This window comes from Rhea pennata, chromosome 18, assembly GCF_028389875.1.
Source record: "Rhea pennata isolate bPtePen1 chromosome 18, bPtePen1.pri, whole genome shotgun sequence".
NCBI lineage: Eukaryota > Metazoa > Chordata > Aves > Rheiformes > Rheidae > Rhea > Rhea pennata.
The window spans coordinates 4406098-4429353 of NC_084680.1; the positions used below are offsets into that span (position 1 = coordinate 4406098).

Genomic DNA, 23256 nt, shown 5'->3' on the forward strand with positions numbered 1-23256 from the left:
TCTGCCATCACCAGCCTCAACTGGTTCAGCTCCTTCCCCTGCAAATCCAAATGATTTAGGAAACTGTTTTGCCCAGATGGGACTGCGGTGTTTCAGGATTAAGAACGCTGATACAGCGCCTCCTCCTGTGGCCCATCCAGGGCTAAAAACTGTGCCAGGGCCCCCAAAGAGGGGGCCTGCAGGCACAAGGGAGAAGACGTGAAGTTGGTGAGGCTCCTTCCAGGAGCCCGGGGCGCCGGGGAGGAGGCGGACCAGCGGACGGGGCGCAGCCGAGCGCGGCGGGAGGACGCTGCCGCTGCCTCCGTCCCTCCCGGCCTCTGGCGCGCTGGGGCTCCGCGGCGGCCTCGTCCTCGGGGAGCTGCTGCTCGACCGCAGCGGTCGCGGCTTTGACGGGGTGAAGCCGCAGCTTGTGGCTCCCCCTCGGGAGAGACCCGAACCCTGAAGTTCCCCCCCCCTTTTGTTTTTACAACGTGCCAGTTGGGCCTCTTTATCCACCCTGCTAGGCAACACCTCGGCCCCTGCGCCGAAACGCGCCCTCCGCGGCGCAGGGCTGCGCGCTCGGCCCGCGGCGCCGGGGCCGGCGGAGCGGCCGCTGCCCGCGGGGCTCTGCCCGGCAGCGCCGAGGCCGAGGAGGCCGCGGCGTGGGGGTGGCGGGCGGGAAGGGCCGCGGCGGGTCCCGCCCGCCTCAGGGCCGCCGGCCGCGGGGACTCTTATTTTGACCGCGGCGCCGCTCGGCCGGGCGGGGGCAGCAGCTCCCCCCTCGGCGCCGCCGCCGCCGCCGCGGGGACCCGGCCCGGCCCGGCCCGGCGGCCGCCGCGCAGCCGCGCCGAGGCCTCCCCCGCCGCTGCCGCCGCCGCCCGCCCGCGCGGCGGGTCCCGGCTCCCGCTGCGGGCCCCGAGGCGGCGGCGGCACGGCCCGGTGGCCCCGGGGCGGCGGCGCTCAGCCTCCGCCGCCGCCGTGGTGCCGCGGGCAGAACAGCACCCAAATTTGCCTCCTTTCAGTGTTGTTTGCACCCAAAAAGCGGCCGGGCCGCCACCAGCCCTGCGTGGGATCCGCGCCGGGGTTGCTCGGCGGCCCTGCCGTTCCCACTGGGAAAGGGGCTGGAGCCCGAGTGGGGCGCCGGCGGCAGTGCCTGGCACCGGCAGGTCTCCTTGTCGGAGCTCACCCGCTCCTCGCGCCCCGGTCGGGCTGCGCGGACCCGGGTGGGGAGCCGCTCGCTGGTGGAGAAGCTCGGTGGAAACGGGCTCGGCGGCGTCAGCTCAGGAAACCGCTGCAAAGAGCTGTTGTGGCATGGGCACAATTACGCCAAAGCGCACTGGAAACGGGCTGATCCGGCCAGGGAGGTGTTTTCACAGGTGTTTGCCTCCCTCTGTGTTTTGGGGCCTGGTGGAGAGATGCAGAGGTTTGATTTGATGGGATCTCCAAACCTGCCGTCCCTCTAGAAATCAGTCGCGCGGTTTGTTATGTGGGAAACTGAAACTGCGGCAAGCCTGAATGCTCGTGAAAAGATCTGCCCTTCGGATCAGCCTGCGGTTCCCAGAACGGCCTGTTTTGGGAATCAGGGCACAGTTTCCTGCTTCGAAAGCTCTGCGGGCTCTCCCCAAGTGGAGCAAGCAAGAAGGAGCTGTGGTTGATTGATGAGATAAATTACCCAAGTGCATGATCTTTGCTCCGTTTCATCTGACAAACTTAGGAGTGCTAGTACCAGCGCAGACTGACCGTCTGCAGTCCCGACAGTTTACTTTGTTTGCAAAACGTGGGTCACATCTTGCAGCTAGCTGCACTGGAGTAGGTCCAAAGAGCCTCTGTTGAGGGTGAGTTGCTGCACGCTGGTGCAGGTTTAGGTGGGAGTGGGAGCTGTTCCTGTGTCAATGAGCATGATGTGTCATCCCAGATCCTGCTGGTTGAACTCAATTAGTTAACAGTCATGTCTTTAAAGACTGTAATCACCTCCTGCTCTGCTGGGTGAGCTGAGGCCTGCCACCTCCTGCATTAAGAAGACCACAGTTTGTCGAGAAAGGCAAATCGGTGCGAGGCGCAGGGCCGCGGCGCGGGGACCGCGGTTGCCGTGGGTTGCCCCCAGGCGTTCGCCGGAGAGGAGACCCTCCGGGAGCGGGCTGGCAGCGAGTCGTGGTGCGGGGGTGGCACGCTGCCTCTCGCTTCTGCGCCCAGGAGTCGGAGCCCTGCAGGGTAACCGTCCTGCTGCAAAGCAAATAAAACCATATGGCGATATACCCACAGCTGCCGGAGAGGAGCAAGGGCGTCCGCGCGATTTTCTCCGTGCTTTACTTTGGCTCCAGGAAATCAGTCAATCTGTGGATGAAGGGAGGGGAAATATTGTTCCTTGGGAAAACTGATAATAAATGTGCGTATTGACGTCACTGGGCTCGAAGGCTCTCATCTTCCTCCGAGAAGGGAGGAATTTGCTGCTGTGGGAAGCTGGTGGAGTTGAGGTTGCCCTTCCTGCTGCTTGCTGGGGCAAGCAGAGGCCCAGAGGCCGGTGTGATTTGGGTGGGCATCCCTGAAAACAGCGTTTTCAGGTCCGATGAGCCCTTTCAGCCACTGTAGTTAAGGTGTTTATCTCCCCTGTGCTTTACAGAGGCCCTGTCAGCTTTAGCTTTTAGCTTTACTCAAGAGTTGTAAAAGAGTTAATTGTTTTGCAATCATGGCTTTACAGTCCCAGGCATTAGGAGACGCCTCGTGGGTATTCTGAGGGTGAAAGCAGCTATTGTGGGTGTTCAAGGCACCAAGTTGGAAAAGGTGACAAAGCCTGATAAAACCTTCCAGGGAAAAACCCCCAAACCTGCTGGGCCTGAAAGAAGTCCTTCTCTCCCTCCCCACCTCAGGCAGGGATGTGTCTTTCTTAAATAAAGATTACTAATACTTTTCATGCACTGTGCCAAAAATAACAAAAAGGTAGGAGAAGTTATATATATATATATTTAAGGATAATTTGTTGGCAAGGTGCAGGAATGTTTTTTGGCATCCCAGAAGAGGCTTGCAAGGTTGTAATATTTCAGCAGGCCCAGGTACCGCTGCTGGTACCATTATCCAAGGCGGTAACGAGTGCTGCGCAGTCCTGAAAGCTTGAGGTGTTAATTATCTAGACAGTCGAGAATAAACAGCTCGCTTCACCCAACCAAATGCGATATTTGCAGCTGGCTTTTTTTTTTTTTCCTGCTTTTTTCTTCCTCCCATGAGGAATCTTTTGTATGTGAATAACTTTTCATTTTTAAATAGTTTTTTTTATATGAATTACAGACTAGGTTGAAGATTTGTATTTTCATACAAAAAATACTTAAAACTCTCAAACCTTCAGAGCCTTCTGCAACTAGATACTATCACATGTGATTTGAAAATACACTAATTTTTAAGGAATGAGTTAGTTTCATTGCACTTTGGTCTACTTGCATTATTTAGAGTATCGCATTGTTTTTAGCAGAACTATCGAGCACTTACAACTGTTGGGGGGGGGGAAGTCTGCGGATTCGCGGAATAACCTGACTACAGATGTGGGCGTCTCGGGGGAAATCTCAGTCTGCAGCACTCTGTGGTGTGCAGACACAAAGGCAAGAGCAAGGATGCAGCACGTGGAGCCAGATGAAAGTCGCTTTACCGCTAAATACTACGGACTGGCCGTGTTATAAAAGGAAAAATAGAAAAATTCATGAGACACGTAACTACTTAATACTCCGATTGCATATTCGTCCAACACGCCCTCAGCAACCAAGACGTGTAAAGCCCTGTGCTTTTATTGTATATTTTCATAATTCTCAGCTCTGTAATAACTTTCTCGCGGGTTGATGTGTTGGCCGAAGTTCTCCTGCCGTGGTTGTACCGAATCTGATCTTTTTCTGCGGGATGGGGGCAGCTTGGTCATTGGTGTTCGGGCACTGGGGAACCGGGTTTTAGGCCGCCTCGATCCGTCGTGTGGGGCAGGCGGCTCGCGGGTGTTCGGGCCCCTTCGAAAGCGGTGTTTTTTCCTCGGGGTCGTGCGTGGGCCGGGGGCCCGCGGCCTCGGCCGCCTCCTCTTGCCGGCCCTTGCGCCAGGCCGCGGTCCCCCCCTGTTTGCTCTGTGCTCCAAAGCCGCAGTCTCTAGGTGGCTCTTGATACAAAATAATAATCAAAAGTACGTGATTTTGCAGGAATTTCAGGGGTGGCTAGGGAGGTTTCAGCGAGACTGTTTATGAGGGAGGAGGTGGAGGAAACTCCTGGGTAAAACTTAATTTCTCCTCTGAAAGGCACGCTGCCAACATCATGGAGAAGTCATTTTTAACATGCTCCTAAGCTGCCTCCCCCGATACAGTTTTTTGCATGATTATGTGGATTATTATCTTAATAAGGGCACGGCCCGGAGAGCCTGGGTGTGCCGTGGCGCGGGTGGCGGGCTCCGCCGAGACACAGGTGCGCCCGCTGGGCGCCCGCCCGCCGTCCCGGCCGCTGGGGTGGTGATGGCGCCCCGCCAGGCCGGGGCTGGGCGTGTTGGGTTGCTCCCCTCCCTTCTTCGCCCACCAAAAATGACACAGCTTTCCGATGAAGGTGCTGTGAGCGCGCCGTGGCCGCTGTGGCAGGGTCCTGTCCTTCCTCATCCCCATCCCATCTCCATCCCCATCCCCATCGCATCGCTAGCCCCATCGCATCTCCAACTCGTCTTCCTCTCGACCCCATCTCCAACCTACCCTTATCCCATCCCATCCTCATCCCTGTCTCCACTCCCCGCCCATCCCTGTCTCACTCCCCCTCCCCCCCCCCACCCTCGCAGCCTGGCTCCGGGCTGTACGGCACCCTGCTGATGGGCGCCGCCATGGCTCTGTACGGCAAAAGGAGCCCCGCGGGGGCCGCCATGCTGCTTCACGCATGCGTCGAGGCCGCCGGAGCGTCTCCATTGAGAAGAATGAGGGGAAAGGGGAGGAGCCAAGGCGTGAGGAGCCGCCGAAGGGGGCGGGGCTACGCTCCGGGGCTCCGGCCATGGCCACAGTGGATGCCGAGGTGAGTGAGAGCGGCGGCGTCCATCTACCCCGGGCGGGGGGAAGAAAGATGGGGGAGCGTGGAGTGGTATCGCCCAGGGCCAAACGGGTTCTGTCTGAGGCCGGGAGGGGGGCCGTGCCCCCGCCGCTCCATGGTTCAGTCCAACTCCTCTGAGGGGAAGAATGTGGGAGCTGCTGCCATTGTGTGTAGGGGGGCCCGGGACTCTGTATAAGTAACACCCCTCCACGGTTATTCAGTGGTATGGGCCATACAGGTTCCGGGGTTCCCCCAATGGGAGCGAGTGTGTGTGGCGGAGGCGGAGGGAGGGCGGGCGGCGCCATGCAGGTTCCGGGGCTCCCCATGTGGCGGGGCCTCGGGCGGCGCTGGCATGGCTCCATGCAGAGTCCAGGGCCGGCGGGTGCGTGGCTGGAGCCGGGCCGCGGCTATGAGCCATGCAGGGTCCCGGGCCGCGGGCACGCGTCCGTTGGTGGTGGTTGGCGGGGGGGCGGGGGGAGCAGGCATGAGGCATGCAGGGCCCCGGGCCCCGCGGGCGGGCGGCGTGCGGGGCCGGGCCGGGACCGGCGGCAGCGCTGCGCCCGCCCCCGCAGCGCCGGCGCCGCGGGCGGGCCGGCCTCGTCGTGCCGCCGCGACCTGGCGGCCGGCGGCCTGCGGGGAGGCAGCGTGGCCGGCCGGGGCCTGGCCCGCCGCGGCGTCGCGAGGCCCGGGGCAGGCCCGGGGGCGCCGCCGAGCCCCCTCCACGGCCGGCCGCGGCCAGGCCCTGCCGGGGCGCCGGTCCCGGCCCGCGCCGCTCGGCCGCGGCCCGTCTGCCGCGGGTTCGGGGCCCGCGCCGGGAATAAAGGCCGCGCTGGCAGCCGGGGAGCAGTGCTCGCGTTAAACACGCCGAGGGCAGCGCGTTCGGAAAGCGAGCCAGAAGTTAGGCTCCCGCTCCCTGAGGAAAGGGAGCTAGAAGCCAGAATTAAGGAGAGAGGAGGAACGGGGCTGAGGGTTGTTGGTAAGAGGTAGCAGATTTCACTTCGGAGAGAGGAACTTTTCGACGCCGAGGACCTGGCGACTGAATTTCCACCTCTTTGCTAAGCGGGCATTGCTCGACTTTCCTTACGTTTTTCCTTTGTGTGGTAGACAAAAGTAGGCGCAGAAGCCTCCGCGATAATAAGTTATCAGAGAGAGTCGCCGTTGTCGGACTGCTGGGACGGTGTTGAAGACTGCGGGGTTGCAGATGAGAGGGGGAAGTTGCCGTGTGTTCTCTGGCATGTGGACTACCCAGTAGCGTCCCAGCAATGCATCAGTGAGTCTGGATTATAAAGTTGCCAACCACCACAGTGTCCACAGTGTTCTTGTTTCTGCTCTTGGTACAGTGGTTTGAAATGCACTGAGCGCCAGGCCTGAGAAAATACATCCAAAATCCCCAAAGAAAATGAAGTCTGCCATGTAATGACAATTAGCCATAATTAGCCAGATCTGTACAGGTCCCCAAAGAGTACAACACACAGCTCAAGTACCCCGTAAAATTATGCAAGTGCCACACAAAGCTGAAAAGCCTCTATGCTCACTGTACTTTTGTGTGTGCGTGTGTGTGTGTGCGTGCCAGTCTGAGGCTTTCCCCCCCAGTTTTTTTTTTTTTTAGAATACAGAGTCTTTTTATAAGTCTGCTTCCCCTCAGGTAAACACTAGATTGCAGCATGCTGACTGATTCACATGCACAAAGAGACCACAAGATAATAATGCAGTTGTACATTCATACATTCGTAGCATTAATAAGTGCTAGAGGTGGCTGGATACTTAATATCTGTAGCTAGATGCAGTTAATGATCAGCACCTGACGGCTTGGTTACACCTTACCATTCAGGTGTGTTGAGAGTGTATACTGCAACTATTCCCAGCTTTTTTGTTTCAAATACAGTGTTCAAAAGGTTACGTGATGGCAGGGGAATTTTCTGCCTTGTGTGGGATGAAGTTTGTAGCATGGCTATACAGATGGCAACAGCAGTTCTTTGCAAAGTGCTGCAAGGAGAGAGCTTGAATTTATTTCTCAGGTGAGATTCCCATTATCTGTGACGGCGATTTTGTTCAAGGCAGGATCCTTGTGCTTTCTACTCCATCACGACTGTGTCTCAAGGCCTGATCCTGCTGCCTCATCTTTGTCATCAGGTGTTAATTTTACAGTGGAATAGAGGAGTGAGCCTTAACGTGAGTCCATTATTTCATGGTCCAGTCTTGCCAGCCTTGAGCTGCCTCAGCATGAGTCCTTTGATGAGAGTGGCGTGGTATGGCTGTCACCAGGGCAGGAATTGGCTCATAACTCAGCAAATCGTAGTGCTACAGGTTAGTCTTAGAACTACAGACACACACCTCTTATTTTAGGAAGCACCTTCCAGGAGTCTTGGCTTGAGTTGCTGTATATGTAAAGCATTAAGAAACATGGTTCTTAGAATCAAGCTTAATATCCACAGATGCTGCAGTGGATTACGGGGAGGAGAACAGTGACTCATTTAGAGTTTAATTCCTCCCCTCCTCCACAAATTCAGGCCAGATTTGCCTTCATTTATACCCCACTGAAGCCAGAGGGGAGGACGTTGGTATAAATCAGGCTGGAATTTAGAAATTGGAGTAGATCCTCCTTGCTTACTCTGTAATTTTAACAGAAAGTAAGGACTAACATTGCACAATGGTTTTGTACTGTGCTGTGTGAGAGGGAGTGGAAATGAGGAATTGCTTCACTTGGTGAAGAGAGGTGTAGGGATGTGCTCCAAGCAGATGATATTTGCTCTGAATGAAGAGCTGGCCTGCAGCGCAGGGGCAAGAAGAGTGAGTTTGTGTGTCTCCGGTAGCGTCCGCACCAACCTTTCCAAACGCAGCTACCAGCAGCCAGTTAAGATAAAAACATCTCGTGCCGAGTAGATCCTTAGGGCAGGTGGCTGAGGGAGAATCACTCTTAGCACCAGAATTTTCATACGTCCTGAGCTTTACCTGAACTTTACCGCTTCAGCCAGTCACTGCCAGTGAGCGTGCCCTTCTGGCTGTCTCAGCTACAGGCTGCCCAAGTAACCTCTGTGTGTTGAGGCATGGCCGAGCTCCTGAGCGGCCGCGCTGCTGTCCTGTTCCGTGCGGTAGCCACGTTGCAGGAGGGGAAGCGAGTTCGACTGCTGATTTTCTTCCATTGATAGTGGGTTCTTCAGTCCGGTTTGATGTTTTACGTATTTCAGACCAACTGTGTATACAATACTAAAGTTTAAAGCTTAAGAGACTGAGTGTGCTTTGCTCAGCCAGTCTTATGATAGTGCAGGTTCGCTGAATTTGTTGCTGTTACTCCAATTTGCATCAATGTTAGTGGAAAATAGAATCAGTTGACCTTGCTTTTGTGTTTCCTAAAATGGTCAGTTGGTATGAACATGGAAACAGGGATTTCAAGACATAATGTTTTTCCCCAGGCTCATTAATAACCTCAGGAACGCTGATGCTTGCATGCTAAGCAGGAAGTAAGGTGTGTATGTGGCTTTGAATGAAGTGGTTCCCTTCAGAAGTTACACTGCATTTTTTCATCATTTTTTTTCCTCCTATCTGTTCTGATCTGTAACATCCTTTTATTTTTTTTTCTTTTCTTTTCTTTTCTTTTTTTTTTCCTGGAGCTGCAGCTTTCATCTCTAAAAAGAAGCGATGACATGCAAGCCACATAGACGGACAGATTTCCCCACTGCTCAGCACCCTCGGTCGAGAGCAGGTCTGCTGAAGGATTCAGCACCCAGCAGCTCCTCACATTTTAAAAGGGCGGACTCGACAGGCTGAGCAGTTTTGAAACTCCGTCTCGTGGTGCTAGGGCTTTGCCCCGGCTTTGATCCTTGCTCTCATCCCCTTAGCCAGCTGGTGCGGGAGCGCTCTGTAGGCAGTCCTCCGCCTGTTCAATGAACTCCCTACTGGATTAAGGGGCAACACTCACTCGTGTCAAAGCGCTTCCTATTCATGGGTCCCTGGCTGGAAGGAGGTTGCCGTAATAGGCCACGGAGTGCAAGAGTGGTAATGGGAAAAGCCAGGACCTAATGAGCAGTGCCTTTGAGGAAGGAACATGTAGGTGATTTCTTCGGAGTTTCCCGCTTTCTGTTTTGCAGGTGATGTGAAATCCAGCGCTGCTTTCAGGCCTGCCTGGCCCTTCCGCCTCTCTCATTTGCTTCTGCCAGCCGATACCCTTGTGCTGGCTCGCAAGTGAGGAGAGGGCTCTGCTTTGCTTTCCCCAGGACACTGCTTTTAATACAGAGTCTGTTTCAGTAAATTACAGTAAGAAATTTATTGCATTTTGAATTCCATCATCTTTTCTTCTTTGTGAGCTATCTGGAAGCCTGCATGTTTTGATGGCTACAAAGCAGATACTTTCTTCAATCTCATTAGTGCAGAGAGATATGGTGATGCTATATTGAGGTGAGATCATGAACACAGGCAAAAAAAGTATATGTTTCCAGGTGTATTAGATTTCTTCTCCAGTTCCAACTTAAATATGTTTTAAAACATTTTAGTTGGATCTTTGTTCCCAGTGGAGAAAGAAGTGCTTTTCTCTTCTCTGTTAGACAGCACCTGGTAAGGAGAAGAGCTTATAACTTTATTAATTAGAGCCTTTCCTGTAAGGGTTTCTTCATCCTGTTAATGTCTTAAAATTACAGACTGCTTTGTCTGTGATAGACTTTCGCCTTGTGTTAAATGGATGCAAGCATCTACTTTTCTTAACATGAATTTTCCCCATGGTATGTTGACCAGGCAAAGCTAGCTGTAGGCTAACAGAAGCTGTTTGGAAACTCATCTGGTTTTTTTTTCTTTTTCTCCCTCCATGGAGACAAGCTTTAAATAATAACAGAATGGGAGGATATGACTTCGAAAGCTTTAAAAATGCCCTTCAGTTGTGTTAAGCTAATTTGATTGAGCCAACGTGTCTGAAAAAAATCTCTGAAGAAAAGTCTGTCAGTCAGGGCAGAATTAAAGGCCTTAAAAAAAAAAACTTTTAAAAAAGCTTTTCCAATGTAATTATTCTGTCTAGAAAGGATTCTTTTTCCTTTTTTTTTCTTTACTGAAATAGCAATAACAATAGATGACCTTGCTGTGGGCATAGCTATATTAGTTCAGAAGTGATTTTAAATGAGAGTAGCTTATTTCTGCTTTCCAAACCAGGGACTTGCTGTATGTTTAAGAAGTTTTGCCGGCGTCATTACCTGTCCATGAGTGGAAAGAAGCTGCTTTCCGTGCCACCCTAGCTGTGTCAGCAGAAGTACAGCTATATTACTTTAGAAGTGATTTTAAACAAGAAAAGATTATTTCTGCTTTCCAAACCAGGGACTTGCTGTACATTTAAGAAGTTTTGCCGATAGTTACCTATCCATAAGCAGAAAGAAGTTGCTCTCTCTCTCACCATAGCTGTGTCAGCAGAAGTCCTAGTAGAGATGCAATTACCAGCAAAAACCCAACAACAAGAAGAACAAACAGTTCTGTGGAGGGAACTGATTTGTGCCGTGCTGACAAATACAGTTGGCTGGGCACTCACCTTGCAAACGGCCGTGCCGGCTGAAGATATGAGCATCCTGTAGCGGTTCATTGTCACTAGCAGTGAGCGATGCACCGGTGGTGTGTTGCACGTCTATATGTGCGTGAGAGCAGCTGGTATTGACATGAGTAGCAATTGGTATGGTTGCGTTGCTGCTGATCTGAAATACCAGAATACCTTGTCCGGCCTTTTGTGATTTGTCCCTTTCCTGTTGAAGCTGGGGCAATGCCACCTGTGTGGCCTCTCTGCTCCAGAAGTGGGCACATGGAGGGCGTGGAAGTGGGCTCTATTCCTCCTGGTTTTCCCTTGCCAAGAACTGTAGCAGAGCAGGTGGGTGTGCATTTTGGGTCATTGAGTAAGAAAAGGGGATGCTAGAATAAGAGGTTTCACAGTGGAGCAGGAGGCTGAGGGCCCGGTACTACACCCTGTTCTACTATCCATGTTGGAAAGAGATTAGATTGACTGGGTAGGGTGGATGTTACTTGTATTCCCCCCAACTCTGAGGAGCAGTCCTCTCAGGCGCTGTGTGTCTCACTATGTTGTGAGAGGTTCAAGGGGTTTGTTCAAGTGCTTAAAAAAAATGTTTGCTGGAGATTTCCCCCCTCCTCAACTTGGTCATGGGAGCCAGAAAAAGTAGCCAGTGAAAGGCTCACCTCACTGTCTATATCTCAGGTGGCTTAGGGAGAAGTCACCTGAATCTGTCCTTGCTTGGTCTGTGGGCAGGCATGTCCTGTGAATGACTGCTAGTGACTAGCTGAAGTGGTAAAGTAAATCTCAAAGGGAGTGAAAGAGTTTGCTGCAGCCCTTCTGGCTTAGCTTGACTGCCAAGCTCTGTGAAATGCATATAAACCCAGAATAAACTGTACTTATAAAAGCTCTTTATACTAGTATCACTGTGTCTAAAATAGAAAGGCTTTCCTGCTTTTAATTAAAAATTTCTAGCATAGGCGGAATATCAAGGACATCCAGTGTATCCTCTTTTCAAGTAGGAAATATTCTTCCAGGAGGATTCCTGTTTCCTTAATGCCAAGCCTGATGCTCACCATTGTGCTACCGTCTGCCTCTGTACCAGCAAGTTTTGCATTTAAGAATAGTTTTGCTCCGTGGAGGAATCACAGTTCAAAAATGCTGCCTGACACAAAGTGCAGACAGCTACTGAACAAGGTGAGCAGATGCGGTGTAGGGCTGAGCTGCTTGTGTGCGTAAGGGGCTGGCTTGGGAGCTGGAGGTGGGCTATTAAGTATTAAATCCATCCTTTTCAGCACTGTATCTCCTCGAGGGAGAGCTCTCCAAGGCAGTGGTGAGGCGTGTCAGCTTAGGACAGGAAAGCAGTGAGTGGGATGAATTGTTAGAACAGAAAATTCAGGTCCACTTCTGTCTGCTTGTGGCTAATCATCCTGGAGAAACAGCATGCAGCAAAGGGAGGAAATTTGCGGGTGGCATGACTAGGGAGGAAGGAACTGTGGAGCAGAATAACCAGGCTGACATGGATAAACTCAAAATAAAGGCAGGTGAGTGATTTATCCCATTTGTTAACAGGGAAACATAAAGTTGCGCAAACAGGGATAAAAACGTCCAAAGGGAATATTTTTTCTTGGGTCAGATAGGCCATTACACAAACCAGGAGAAGTTCTGAGCTTGCAGTGGCTTGCAGTGGCCACAGCAGTCAAAATCAGCAGCAGAGAATTTGGGATCTGAGCAAGCAGAGGTAAGTAGAAATAGTGGTGATGCCCAAAGACTACAATGACAGGTCATTTACCTGTGATTTGGGACAAACTATTTGAGCTAAGTTCTGGAAGCTCGTGATTCTGCAGAGAAATGTGCTTGTTTGTGCTTGAAGTTTTGTTAAAAGAAATGTAGGGCTTATTCCTTCTGAGGGAATAGAGGGCAGCCAGGAAGAATCTGAGGGCTTTTGTGATCCACAGAGCCTAAGGGAGCACCACACAGAAGCCCAGCATCTCCAGGCAGAGACGGTTGCAGCCCATGCGTATGAACAGAAGTATTTTGTACTTTGGCCTTGGTTAGGTTAAGACAAAAAGTCCGTGTGAACAAAAGTGTTACTTCAGATTGCCAATTAATTTATTTTAGAACTCTAGTTGAAATGTGAACAGCTGTATTTTAGCATGTTGATTGTCGAAAGTGAACCCTGGTCTCCCCAGTAATATTGACCGTGACCTGCTGATGCATTTAAACCCAGTCCCGAGTGCTATGAAAAGTTGTGATTATTTTTTTCTTTTCAAGCTTGAATTCCTGGATTCTTGAGACTCTCTCTTCTTCTTCTCAAATTACAATTCCAGGCCTTGCAATTTCAGAAGGAAGTTTTAATATGTGATTTCTCCCAAAGACTCAAAGCCAGGAGGTAAATAACCCACAGATATTATCCAACTGCAGTGGTAATTGGGTGGTTTCATGCTACCGATCACACACGTTCAGCAGGTTTAGTCAGGTCCTCTCAAAAATCATAAAATTGTTTCAAGAAATGAGAAATTAAGCATGCACATACATTTGTAGCAGACTTTAGAAAGATTAATGTATTTCAAAACTACATGCTTCATCCGGTTGTTGATTTGGGAACGAGTATGAAGAGGTAGATATTGAAACAACTTTTGGTGGTGACTAGTGAATGCAGATGCCCAAATGTCTTTGACTTTAAAGCTATGCCTTGCAGAATCCCGGAACGGCTGAGGTTGCAAGGGACCTCTGGATATCATCTAGTCCAACCCCCTTGCTCGAGGAGGGATTACATCAGAACAAATCCAAGTTCTTGGTGTTACCGAAAACCGGAAATAAAACTCCTTAACCCTGTGTTAGTGCAGCCCAGGGGTGAGAAGCTGGGCAGCAAAGCCATATCTTCTTTATTATTTCTTTCCTGTAGTTAATTTATCCTCTCTTTTTATCTAGATTCATGGGGAAATATCCCATGGATTTTATTTTCTGCTGCCATCAGCTGAAATTCATTCCCCATGAGTTTTGCTTTAGACCCAAGGAAAGGAGTTGTGGGACATCACTGGAGTCCTATTAGCACTGACCAGCTGGTGTCTGCTCTGTGCAGGGTGTGAACAACCAGCCTCATCTGCGTTAGCTCGCGCACGTTGCCTGGGAGGTTTTTGTGGTTGAAACAGGCAGCACTTCCAGCTTGGAGGAACAGTAAAGACCTACACTAAATCAGAAATGGGCATTTCAGTCACTCGAATTTCGGAGGGGGGCAGGACTTTTAGAAATTAGCATAAATTTTTGATGCATTTCTTCTAGTGAAGGAGCTAGGTAGCAAATTGTACACCCATCAAATACAGTTTTATCAGTGTAAAGGAGAGGATCAATATTCAAGAGACTAAAATGTTATCAATCAGGCTGCTAACTGATCTGTATGACCCAAACTAGTATCCCGCTGGCCTGTAAGTGTGAGCATAAAACTCTAGGTTGCAAGAACATAAAGCATGACTCTAAATATTTTATTAATTGAGCAACATTATTAATATTTGTTAGACTAAATCAACATCCAGAATACTTTCAACTTGCAACTAAGCTATTTGGTGTGTTTAATTGCATACTTGTGTGTAATAGCCTTTGTCACCTAGCTGGTGTTTTAAATTTTTGGGAGCCATGAATTCCGTGCAGCTGAAATGCTTTTGTTCTTTGCCTTGTTAGGAAAGGTGTTTTTTTTAGTGCTGTTAGGATGTATTGTTTCAAGCTGGTGGTGTAGTGCCTCCTGAGTATTCAAAGATGGTTGTTTGTAAGCAGGTGTCCTATAGCATCTGGAGACATTACGTGGAATGTTTGATTTTCTTTGCAAAACTTTGGGGATAAATGAAGAATGTTCCTTAAAAGAGACGGACTTCTCCGATATGAAATGCAATGTAATATTTACTCTTGCTATAGTGCCAGATCCCGTAGCTTTCGGAGCGTGTGCAGAGAGCCGAGGTGAAGAGCCATGCTGTCTTTTAATCATCTTCCCCCTTTACCAGGGAGACACCACCAGTGAGCAAACAAACTGCTACTGAGCACGTTTGCTGAAAATTTGTCTGCTTTGGCTGCTAAGAGTTTACAGTAGAAAGGGAGAGGTTAGCAGAGCCTCGGGCTTGCATCGTTTGAAAAGACCAGCGATGGGTGATCGTATTCTGTCTTTGTTTTCCAGGCACCGCAAGTCGCATTTCCCATCTGTTCTAAGATTTAGACTAAGAGTCTGTCATGCATGGGGTGCTCTGTGCCTAACTCGCACGTTTTGGGGGTTACTTTGCGGGCTGCCGGTGCTACGGTCGCACTCCTGGGTTCCTCAGAGTTTAGCATCTTCCCTGATGCAGTGTGAGGTTGAAAGCACGCTGGCTTTAATCGTTCAGAGCTCTTGAAAACTTAGTTGTTTGCTGTCTTCTCAAATCCGTGCCTCTAGACTGGCCTAGAGCGGTTCTTTGCAGACGTATTTTAGCTTTTTTCCTGCTCCTGTGTGATGGCAGACTAGGCTTTTCCTGCTGCTACGGATGCAAATGCTGCCGCGTTCTGCGTATGACGAGGTTGTATTGCTGCTGCTCCTTCTTGCCCTGGAGTTGGGGCTTGAGGCTGCTCTCAACAACGGCACGTGACACAGAGATCGTCTCGCCCCCGGCAAGCGCGCGATCTCAAAGCCGGCACCCAGCGTTATCACGGATGCAGTCTGGCTGCAGAGGCCGAGGCGGTGAGGAGTCCGGTGGCTTTGTCTGCTCCAAGGCCCCCCATTAGCCCGACGAAGTTTTACCAGCCAACTTGCCTTTCGCCACCGGGTCTTTGTTTCCAGCCACGCTTCGGATGAAAGGCAGAAAACGGCAGCTTTTCCATTGGCTGGAGGAAACCCCCTCCCCGCGCGCCGCAGGCCCCTGACGGACGGGCGCTGCCGGCTGCGTGCCGGGGTGGACGTGCTCCGGTGGCATAGCTGTACTGGCAGCTGCTTGCTCGTGGGGGGCTGCCTGCTGCCAAAACGGCGTCTTGCGGTGGGGAGGCAGCCCCGACCGAAACAGCTGGGAGAGGGCATTTCCACCGTCTGCCTGGGAGTGCACCCGGCGTAGCCATCCGGAAGCTCCCCGTTTTGAGCCGGGATTGCCTGTTCAGTGGAGACAGGTAGGCCCCAAGGAGATGGTTCAGATACTTGGAGCTCGAGCCTTGGAGCACCTCGGTTTAACCTGCTTCCCCCCCCCAACGTGCTTGCTGGCCCGGCAGCGTGGTTGTGTCAGCAGCTCAAAGCCAACGCAGGCTCTGGCAGCAAATCTGGACGTCTTGCAGATGTGGCCAAAGGGCCGATTGCAGAAGGCCCCCATCATCTATGTGTATTTATGCATTGGATGCACAGAGATACTTTAACTTATTTTTTAGATGGCAAAAAACTCCCTAAGTAGAGGTTGGTGTGGAACTGCTGAGAGCAGCTCCTGCTTTTAAAGAGAAATGTAAATTGTGACATGCAGCCTTGTGGTCCCCGCCTTCACTCCCTGATGAGTCAGATACCTTCGCTTGCACTGGGATGGTAGTGCTGATGAGGTTGCTGATTACTGCCAAAGCAAAGAGTGCACACAGGGAAATTAGACAACGTTCCTTGTCCCTGCTGGGTGCTCATTAACATTTTCTTGCTGGTGTATTATTAATTAAGCTAATTTTTATCGCACTGTAAGTATACATGGTGCTTTGCAAGCACAGAACATAACCCGCTTTTTTTTTTTTCCCAAAGAGTTTCTGATACATATGTTGCGCAGTGTGCAAAATGAACATATTGGAAAAACTGACTGGGCTGTTGAATATTGAAATAAGGTAAATGTGTTTTGATCTTTTTCTCCCTTCACTTAGCAGATGCCCAGCTTCATGGCTGACTGGGGCTGGTGAATGTGGAGCTATAGGAGGAGAGCGCTAAGGACTTGTAAGTGCCCTGTGCACAGAATTAGTGCAGGCAGATAATAGGACTTAAGAGCAAGGAGAGTTTGCAACATTGACCCCCATAAGAGAGAAGATTACAAAGAATAGAGTAGAGTATTACATTAAAAAGAGGCTCGGGACTTGATCCAAAAGCACAGAAATCAGTGGGGGATTTGGCGCTGGCTTCAGTGAAAGCGGATTGCCTCCAGTGTACCCAAGCAATGAGGCAGTCAGCAATTTAAACAAAAGGAGTTAAAGAACTGTCCAAGCAAGGCTGGTTGTCCGAGCCTGCTTACGAGGTTCAGAATTTGTCCCTGCTGAAAAGCCACTGGGCCCGAAAGGACTTCAGTGGTCCTGTTCAATGCCATTGAATTGAAATTCTGCTAATTGGCTTCACCGTTGTGGGGTTTAGTCTACTGCGGCAGTGCAGGGTGTCCCGGGGGTCGGGAGCGTGGGATGCCCTAACGGTGCAGCAGGGTGCTGAGCGGGGCCAGCGTGCATGTGGGTAGAAGGGTCCTCTCTGAACCTGCTGTTTCAGATCAGTTTGGGATCTGTGTGTTTGGAAGTAGCCGAGTCTGCTGAGGTTACGAATGCGCCTGCCTGTGCCCCTTCCTAGTTCTGCGAGCTGCTGTCTTTACCCTAACGCGTCGCTTAGCTGATGGTGTCCCCTAGACGGAGCAGAAGACAGAGACTGCCATCCTCGACCCTCCCAGTCGAATGCTGGAGCTGGGTTCTCCAGTCTGTGCTGTTTTCCAGGCTTTATCGCTGGGATGGGTTGTGGTTGTTTGATGTCTTTCACCCAGTGATGCCTTTTCCCGTCTGGAAAAGGCAGGTAGTGATACAAGGTTAGGAGGCCTAACGTGGTGATATCCGCACATTCCTTAAAAGCCTTTACATTGCAGGTGTTGCAGAAATGCAGAATGTTATTTTTTGAATGTGTGTTCTGGGTAAGAACATTGCAACTGGGTAAGAGACAACAAGTTCGCTAGGTCAAAAGTTTCACTGTTTTATACGTGCTCTGGTTTCTGACTTGCTGCCCTGAGATTGTGGGTGGACCTGATTAAAAGAAGAAGAAGAAAAATTTTTTAGAAGCACTCTGTAATGTGTGAAATATTTGTGATCAAAGCTAATATGAATCCAAACGTCCAGCACCTCTTCTTTGGACTTCTGATATCAGTGTTGGACTTTTATTTTTGAAACCATGACCCATAATCTTTCTAATGGTCTCTTACTCCATTTTGAAGTCAGGCTGATGTATCCTATTCCAGCCTAATGGTTCTTTCAGAGATATTCTGAGGAGTAGTTAACTTGTATCTTCACATAGCTTTGAAGGAGAAAAGAACCTTGTGATAAGAACCTATAATAATTTCTTAACGCGTATTTTTTTTAAAAAAACAAACCCAGACCAGAACAAGCCCATGTAATTCGATGTTGCTTGCTAAGAGATCCACTTTTAAAAAACAAATGCACTTTGACAGCCTGTCACTGACTTTTCTAAAGCAAAATACTGTGTAGAAAAGTGTCACTTTGGGTAACTTCCCACTTTATTTGTTTACATCCATTTTTTTTTTGACACACTTTTCCAAGAGCATAGCAGTTGCAGCTGGAGATTCAGGCCTAGACTGGCATTGTGGATAAACGAGGAAAAGAAGAAAGGGGCTGAAAGGGGCCAAAGGCTTTCGTTATCGCCCTCTCCGTGGGGTTCGTTACGGGCCCTGTGGTGCAGGAGCACCCATTGCCAGCGTGGATCCTTCCCAGCCGTGAGTCTGCCTTTATGTGGCCTTGCGGAAGCACTGGGAAAAGCTCTGTGGTGTTGGGTGATTGAGCCTTTTTTAGGATTCTCTGCTTGATGGGCCACTAAGGCATAGCTCAGCTCCAACTCAACCTCATTGATCGTCTGTTGGCTTGGTTTGGCTCCGGACACGAGGGTGAGAAGCAGTATGTTACACTGGGTAGTAGAACTTAAATTGCAGGGAAAGAAGCTTAAGCAAGATTACTTTTTTCACTGCATCATCAGAGCTTTGTGAAGACTTGGCCATTGTGGGCTACGTTTTCTGCTAACTGTAAATAGCCCTGGTTGTTGCATTTCCTAAGCAGTAAAGGTGGGGAGGAAAGGGTCTCTTGTCTCTACCAGCCAAAGTTAGCTGTCCTTAGAGTTAGACACACCAGTGTCAATAGACTGTTTTTTCCACATTGGCGTCCAGAGAAAGTTAGATGTAGGCCATCTCTGCACATAAAATTCCAAGAATACAGTAACTTCCCCATTTCTTTCTACAGGGATCCGTGAATCAGTTTTTTGTTATTAATCATGTGAATTCAGGTGCAGTTTCCCAAAGCTCATTTTTCAGGCTAATTCTTCACCCAGACACTCATTATCCTGCTGATGTGTCTCCTTCCCTTGCAGTCACAGCTGCACAATGATATTAAGCATGTCTGACTTTTTGACAGTGGTATGCTGCATCTCTTTCGCTGTGTTCTGAGCTGGGCAGCATATGGGAGAAATAGTTAAAATCTATATATTTTCCAGTAGATCCTGTGAGCTGCTTGTATGATGATACCAGCTTCTCCAAGGATATGGTACCCAAAAATCACCTAAAAACCATTTCCTCTTCTGACAGCACAGCGTACTGCCTCATGAGTGTGCCAAGTGGTCTGCTGATGGCTTGGGTTATTTATACAAACTCAGCTCAGTATAGGAATTAGCCTAGGGTGTCCTGTAATGGTATGTTACAGATCCAAGTTGGGTAAGAGAGAAACACAGCTGCACGCTGCTGGGAGGTTTGTTCCATAATTATATAACCTGGATAGAAAGGTAGGGTTTGGTGTTGTACACATTTACACGGCTGAGTGATGATTACTAATATGCATAGTATTCTACGTTTCAGGAGAAGCTGTTTCCTAGTAACCCCGATGGCTGAGGTGCTAGCTGCTTCGTGGCTCTAAGGTTTCCCATCTAAGGCCCAGGCGGTGGGGTGAGTGTGAGCTATGTCTCCATCTAGGAAAGCTTCCTGTGTAAGGCTAGGCAGGTGTGTTGTAGTGGTTGAGTGTGGACGCAGTTTTGCTGGCAAAATGAGCCCTCTTGAGTGAAGCAAGATACTTCTATGGCATAAAGATCTCTTGACTAGAAGCAGTTCTAGGTGTGCTTTCACACAGCCTCCTCAGCAGAGCAAGGAAGCCAGGAATCAGGAGACAAGTCCTCGGTGGGAGACTTTAGACCTAAGTTGCTGGTTTTTAGCCACTGGGTTTGTAGATATGACTATTGACTGGATGGTCATGATGGTTCCTTTGCATGTTAAAGGCTGTAACTGTTAGTTGCGAGGCTGGGGTTGTACTGGGAGAGCTTGTTTACATACAGCTTTTTAGCGTATGCACACAGAGCCTCTACAAATCCCAGTGTACAGGCAATTGAAGTCAAAGTTAGTGCTTTTGTATCATTATAGCTAATTCATACGAAAACATGGGGCTTGGTCGTGTCAATATAAATACATTTACACTGATTTAACTGTTACTGTCCTGCAGATCAGGTAAGCGTATAGAGCAAGGTTGTGTCTATGTTCGTATAGGAGCATGTTTATGTTAGTATAACTTTGGACATACTTTGTATAGTCCAAACAGAACTGTGTTGCTATAAAGACATGCCTTCAACAGAGACAGCTTAAAAAAATGCAAAAATTGTGGGTGGACCAGTAGACATATCCTTGAATTAATTTACTTTTTTTTAATCATATTTTTTTCAGCCTCTGTCATTTCATGTGTTTTCTTTTCTGTGTGTTCGTAGGCTTTTTTTTTTTTTAATAGGTCAAATGAGGAACAAGATATTTTGAAAATACGCAAGTGAAAAGCTGGAGCTAGATACCAGTCAAAGTGAGACTGGACCCTATCCCATTGCTTGTTTGCTTTGCATACCATATGGAAAGTACAGTGTTGAGCAAAACAGACAGTCCCCGAGCGTGGCGGAAGCATGAATTCTCCCAGCGTGGTGAGCAGGCGCACTGGGCTTGCTCTCTCCTTGGCCTTCAACGTGAATCACATGAGGGGATGGTGAGAGATGCTAGGAAGCATCTGAGCATGGATTGCTGCCTGTTTTGGAAGACTGCATTCACAGTTCTGTGCTGTCCGTAACAGCCTTTCAAATGATATCAGGGGCTTTGGATCAAGTTGCAGCCAAATCCCGCAGTCTTACTGAGGGCAGGACTCTCGCGGAGCTCCCTGCACGTTATGGCAGGCTTCAGACTGTAGGGCTTGGCCATCTGTTTCCAAAGCAAGTCAGTCTCTTCATGCTGTGATCCTGAATTTATCCTCCAATTTATGTAACTTCTCCACCTTTGAATTTCAGTCCACAGAGTAGAGGAAAGAATGTTTGTCTTTCTCATTGCTTGGTTTATAACTTGGTTTGTATAGTGTGTTTGGAAGGTGCCGGTGTAAAAGCGCAGGTGTTACAAACCGCAGGTAAGGCTAACTCTGATCAGGCTTTGAGCTTTACTTTCTTGAAAGCGGTGCTGCCTTCGTTAAGCCGTCGTACTTGTTTTCGTAAGCCAGCATGAGAATTTTTGCCTTTTCTGGCCTCACTGAACCATTTGCCTGAGCTTTGAAAAGGTTTTTTGCCTTTCATGCTCAAAGGTAGATGTCTCTAGGACTTCCCTTCTGTTGCTTCTGGTTTGTTTGTATGAGTGGTTTTTAATCTCATGCCAGCAGGGTGTAAATGTGTGTATAGCAAATACAACTACTGAAAGTGGCTTACTTTTGTAGGTACCTTTCAGCAGCCTTTTGGAAGTAGTTGTCGCACCAATGGGTTGAAAGCCACTGGTGTAGGTAGTAAGAAAGCTGGGTTTAGAGGGACAGCTTCTGATGACACTTCTAAATAAGGTAGGATCAGCTTAAACAGTGTTTGTTTATAATGAGAGACAAATCAAAGTTAGTCAGGTCATTGAACAGAGTGGGCCAATCCATGTGTGTTTGAAGTACAAGGATCTTCTAAACCCTTTTAAGGTTCTCCAGTTTCAAAACCAATGCTGCAGACAGCGTGATGCAGTAAGCACAAACTGCCATGGATTAGTTTCGACAGTAGGCTATAATCGCACAGAGGAAGCCTGCTGTTGACCATCCTCACCTTTCCCACACTGCAGTGGCTAATACTTGCAATTAAAGCGTTGTGCACACGTCTTTGGTGTAGTGTCTCCATGCTGAAAGTGACAGAAGGGCCAAGGAAAGTCCCTGAACAAGTCTGCTTTGAGGAGTATTGTATAAAACATCCGTATTCATGGCAACCACGTGGGCCACTGGTAGCCTTGAAAGATGACTGGAATACGATGAGGTCCCATGAAGAGACTAATTTTGTGCTCCCTCCCCAATGAACTGCCTGAATTTAATCCGAACTGGATTTGTCCAATGAGGAGTGCTTTGGCTGGGCCTCTTTCTGCAAAGACAACGTGCTAAAAGTATTGGTCAGAATGTACTTTGCTTTTACAGTCTGCCCCTGAATTCTTGCACCTTTTCACCTAAGTCAGCCTTAAGGGTCTCAGAGCATAACGGCATGTTCATGCTGAGCGTGGAATAATCTCTGATGAAGAGGGGCAGTGCTTTAATCAGTCACAGCGCTCCTGATATGAAGTAGACATGAGATTGGGCTGCTATAATTTCATTCTGAGACTTCTTAAATTACCATTCTACCCACCAAAAATGTTGTACGTGACAGCTTCCTCCTCCAAGGAAGTGTCTTGGTCCTATTTTATGGTCCTGATAAAGTCTTCATGAGGCCATGGAGCCCTTTTTAATTTTGTTTTCTATTCTAATTTTCTAGAACTTGCTGCTGTAACAGCACTTTCAAACCCAAAGCAGGTGGGATCCTTGTCTGACAAAACCATATGATTTAAAACAAGGAAGCGTGGCACAGAGGGTGATCGCGAACTTGTGTGTGAAATGGTCACAACTCGGGATGAGGAGGAGGAACGGCGAGATAGGATATCTTATCCTCTTGCCACTGGCATCGTTTTCATCGTGAAAAATCAGCAGTACTAGTGTTTTGCTGCCTGAGTTGTGATTTGCAATATTGCTGGAAATTATTTTCCTGTGGTGGTGGTGGAGAGACCCAGATTAGGCTGAGCCTGTGTATCCGGCAAAGCCAGGCCAACAGCAGGGAGGAGGGTCGCTCTCTAAATTGGGGATGAGCAACTCCACCAGTTTTGCAGGCTTCTCTCTACAACTATGCTGACCTCCTTGTAGCCTGGATGCGCTGTGACTTGCCACCCACTTGTATATATGGAGGGGGAGTGAAAAAGGCACCGTATTTTATACCATCAAAATGCAGGTATTGCGTGAAAATTATTCTGATAGGCTGCAAAACTTAGGAGCCCGCTCTTGCTCTGCAGTGCGGTTTGTGGGATCCTGTCAGCTGATTTGGCATTTTGTGGCTTTACTATAAATGGTGATAGTGATACAGTATTTTGAGTTAACACTTTTTTTTTTCCCTCTGAGTGCTCTTCCATGCTTTGCCATGATGTTGCATACTAGACTGACAGCATAAAAGCCACCTGCAGATGCTCTGTGGGTAAGAAGAAGAAGAAGAGAAATCCTTTTAGAGTTTGGGCTTACATGCCCACAGCTTCCTGCTGTTCTGGCTACTGATGAAACAAAGAACCAAGTGCACCGCAGGTAGCTAAGAGATGAAAACCTCAGTAGGTTCCTGCACAAGGAGTGGAAGCAGCTCAGTGTTGGTCCCAGCTGTGGCAGGTATGATTGACGTAATTCATTATCTGCCCTCTTTCACCTGCCCATCCCAAAGCTGTTGAAAACCGAGGCAATTTAGACCATGTCCTCGGATATCTGTGTTTTATTGGGCAAATGGAGTGTAAAGAACTGATTGATCCTGCTTCCGT

The 23256-nt window shown here is 49.3% G+C and overlaps 1 protein-coding gene across 8 annotated transcripts in view; it reads left to right on the plus strand.

Annotated features, from left to right (window-relative positions):
• Window positions 1-4915: 4915 nt before the first annotated feature.
• The window catches only part of EHMT1 (euchromatic histone lysine methyltransferase 1), a 126306-nt gene continuing 107965 nt past the window's right edge, over window positions 4916-23256 (plus strand). For 6 of the 8 annotated variants that reach the window (XM_062590895.1, XM_062590903.1, XM_062590896.1 and 3 more), the window contains exon 1: window positions 4944-4989. In XM_062590895.1, coding sequence (XP_062446879.1) covers window positions 4969-4989 — 21 coding nt within the window. In that variant the 5' untranslated portion in view covers window positions 4944-4968. Of the gene's footprint in view, window positions 4990-19131; window positions 19194-23256 lie in introns of those variants that run through there. The other 2 variants (XM_062590902.1, XM_062590901.1) reach the window with 2 other exon arrangements.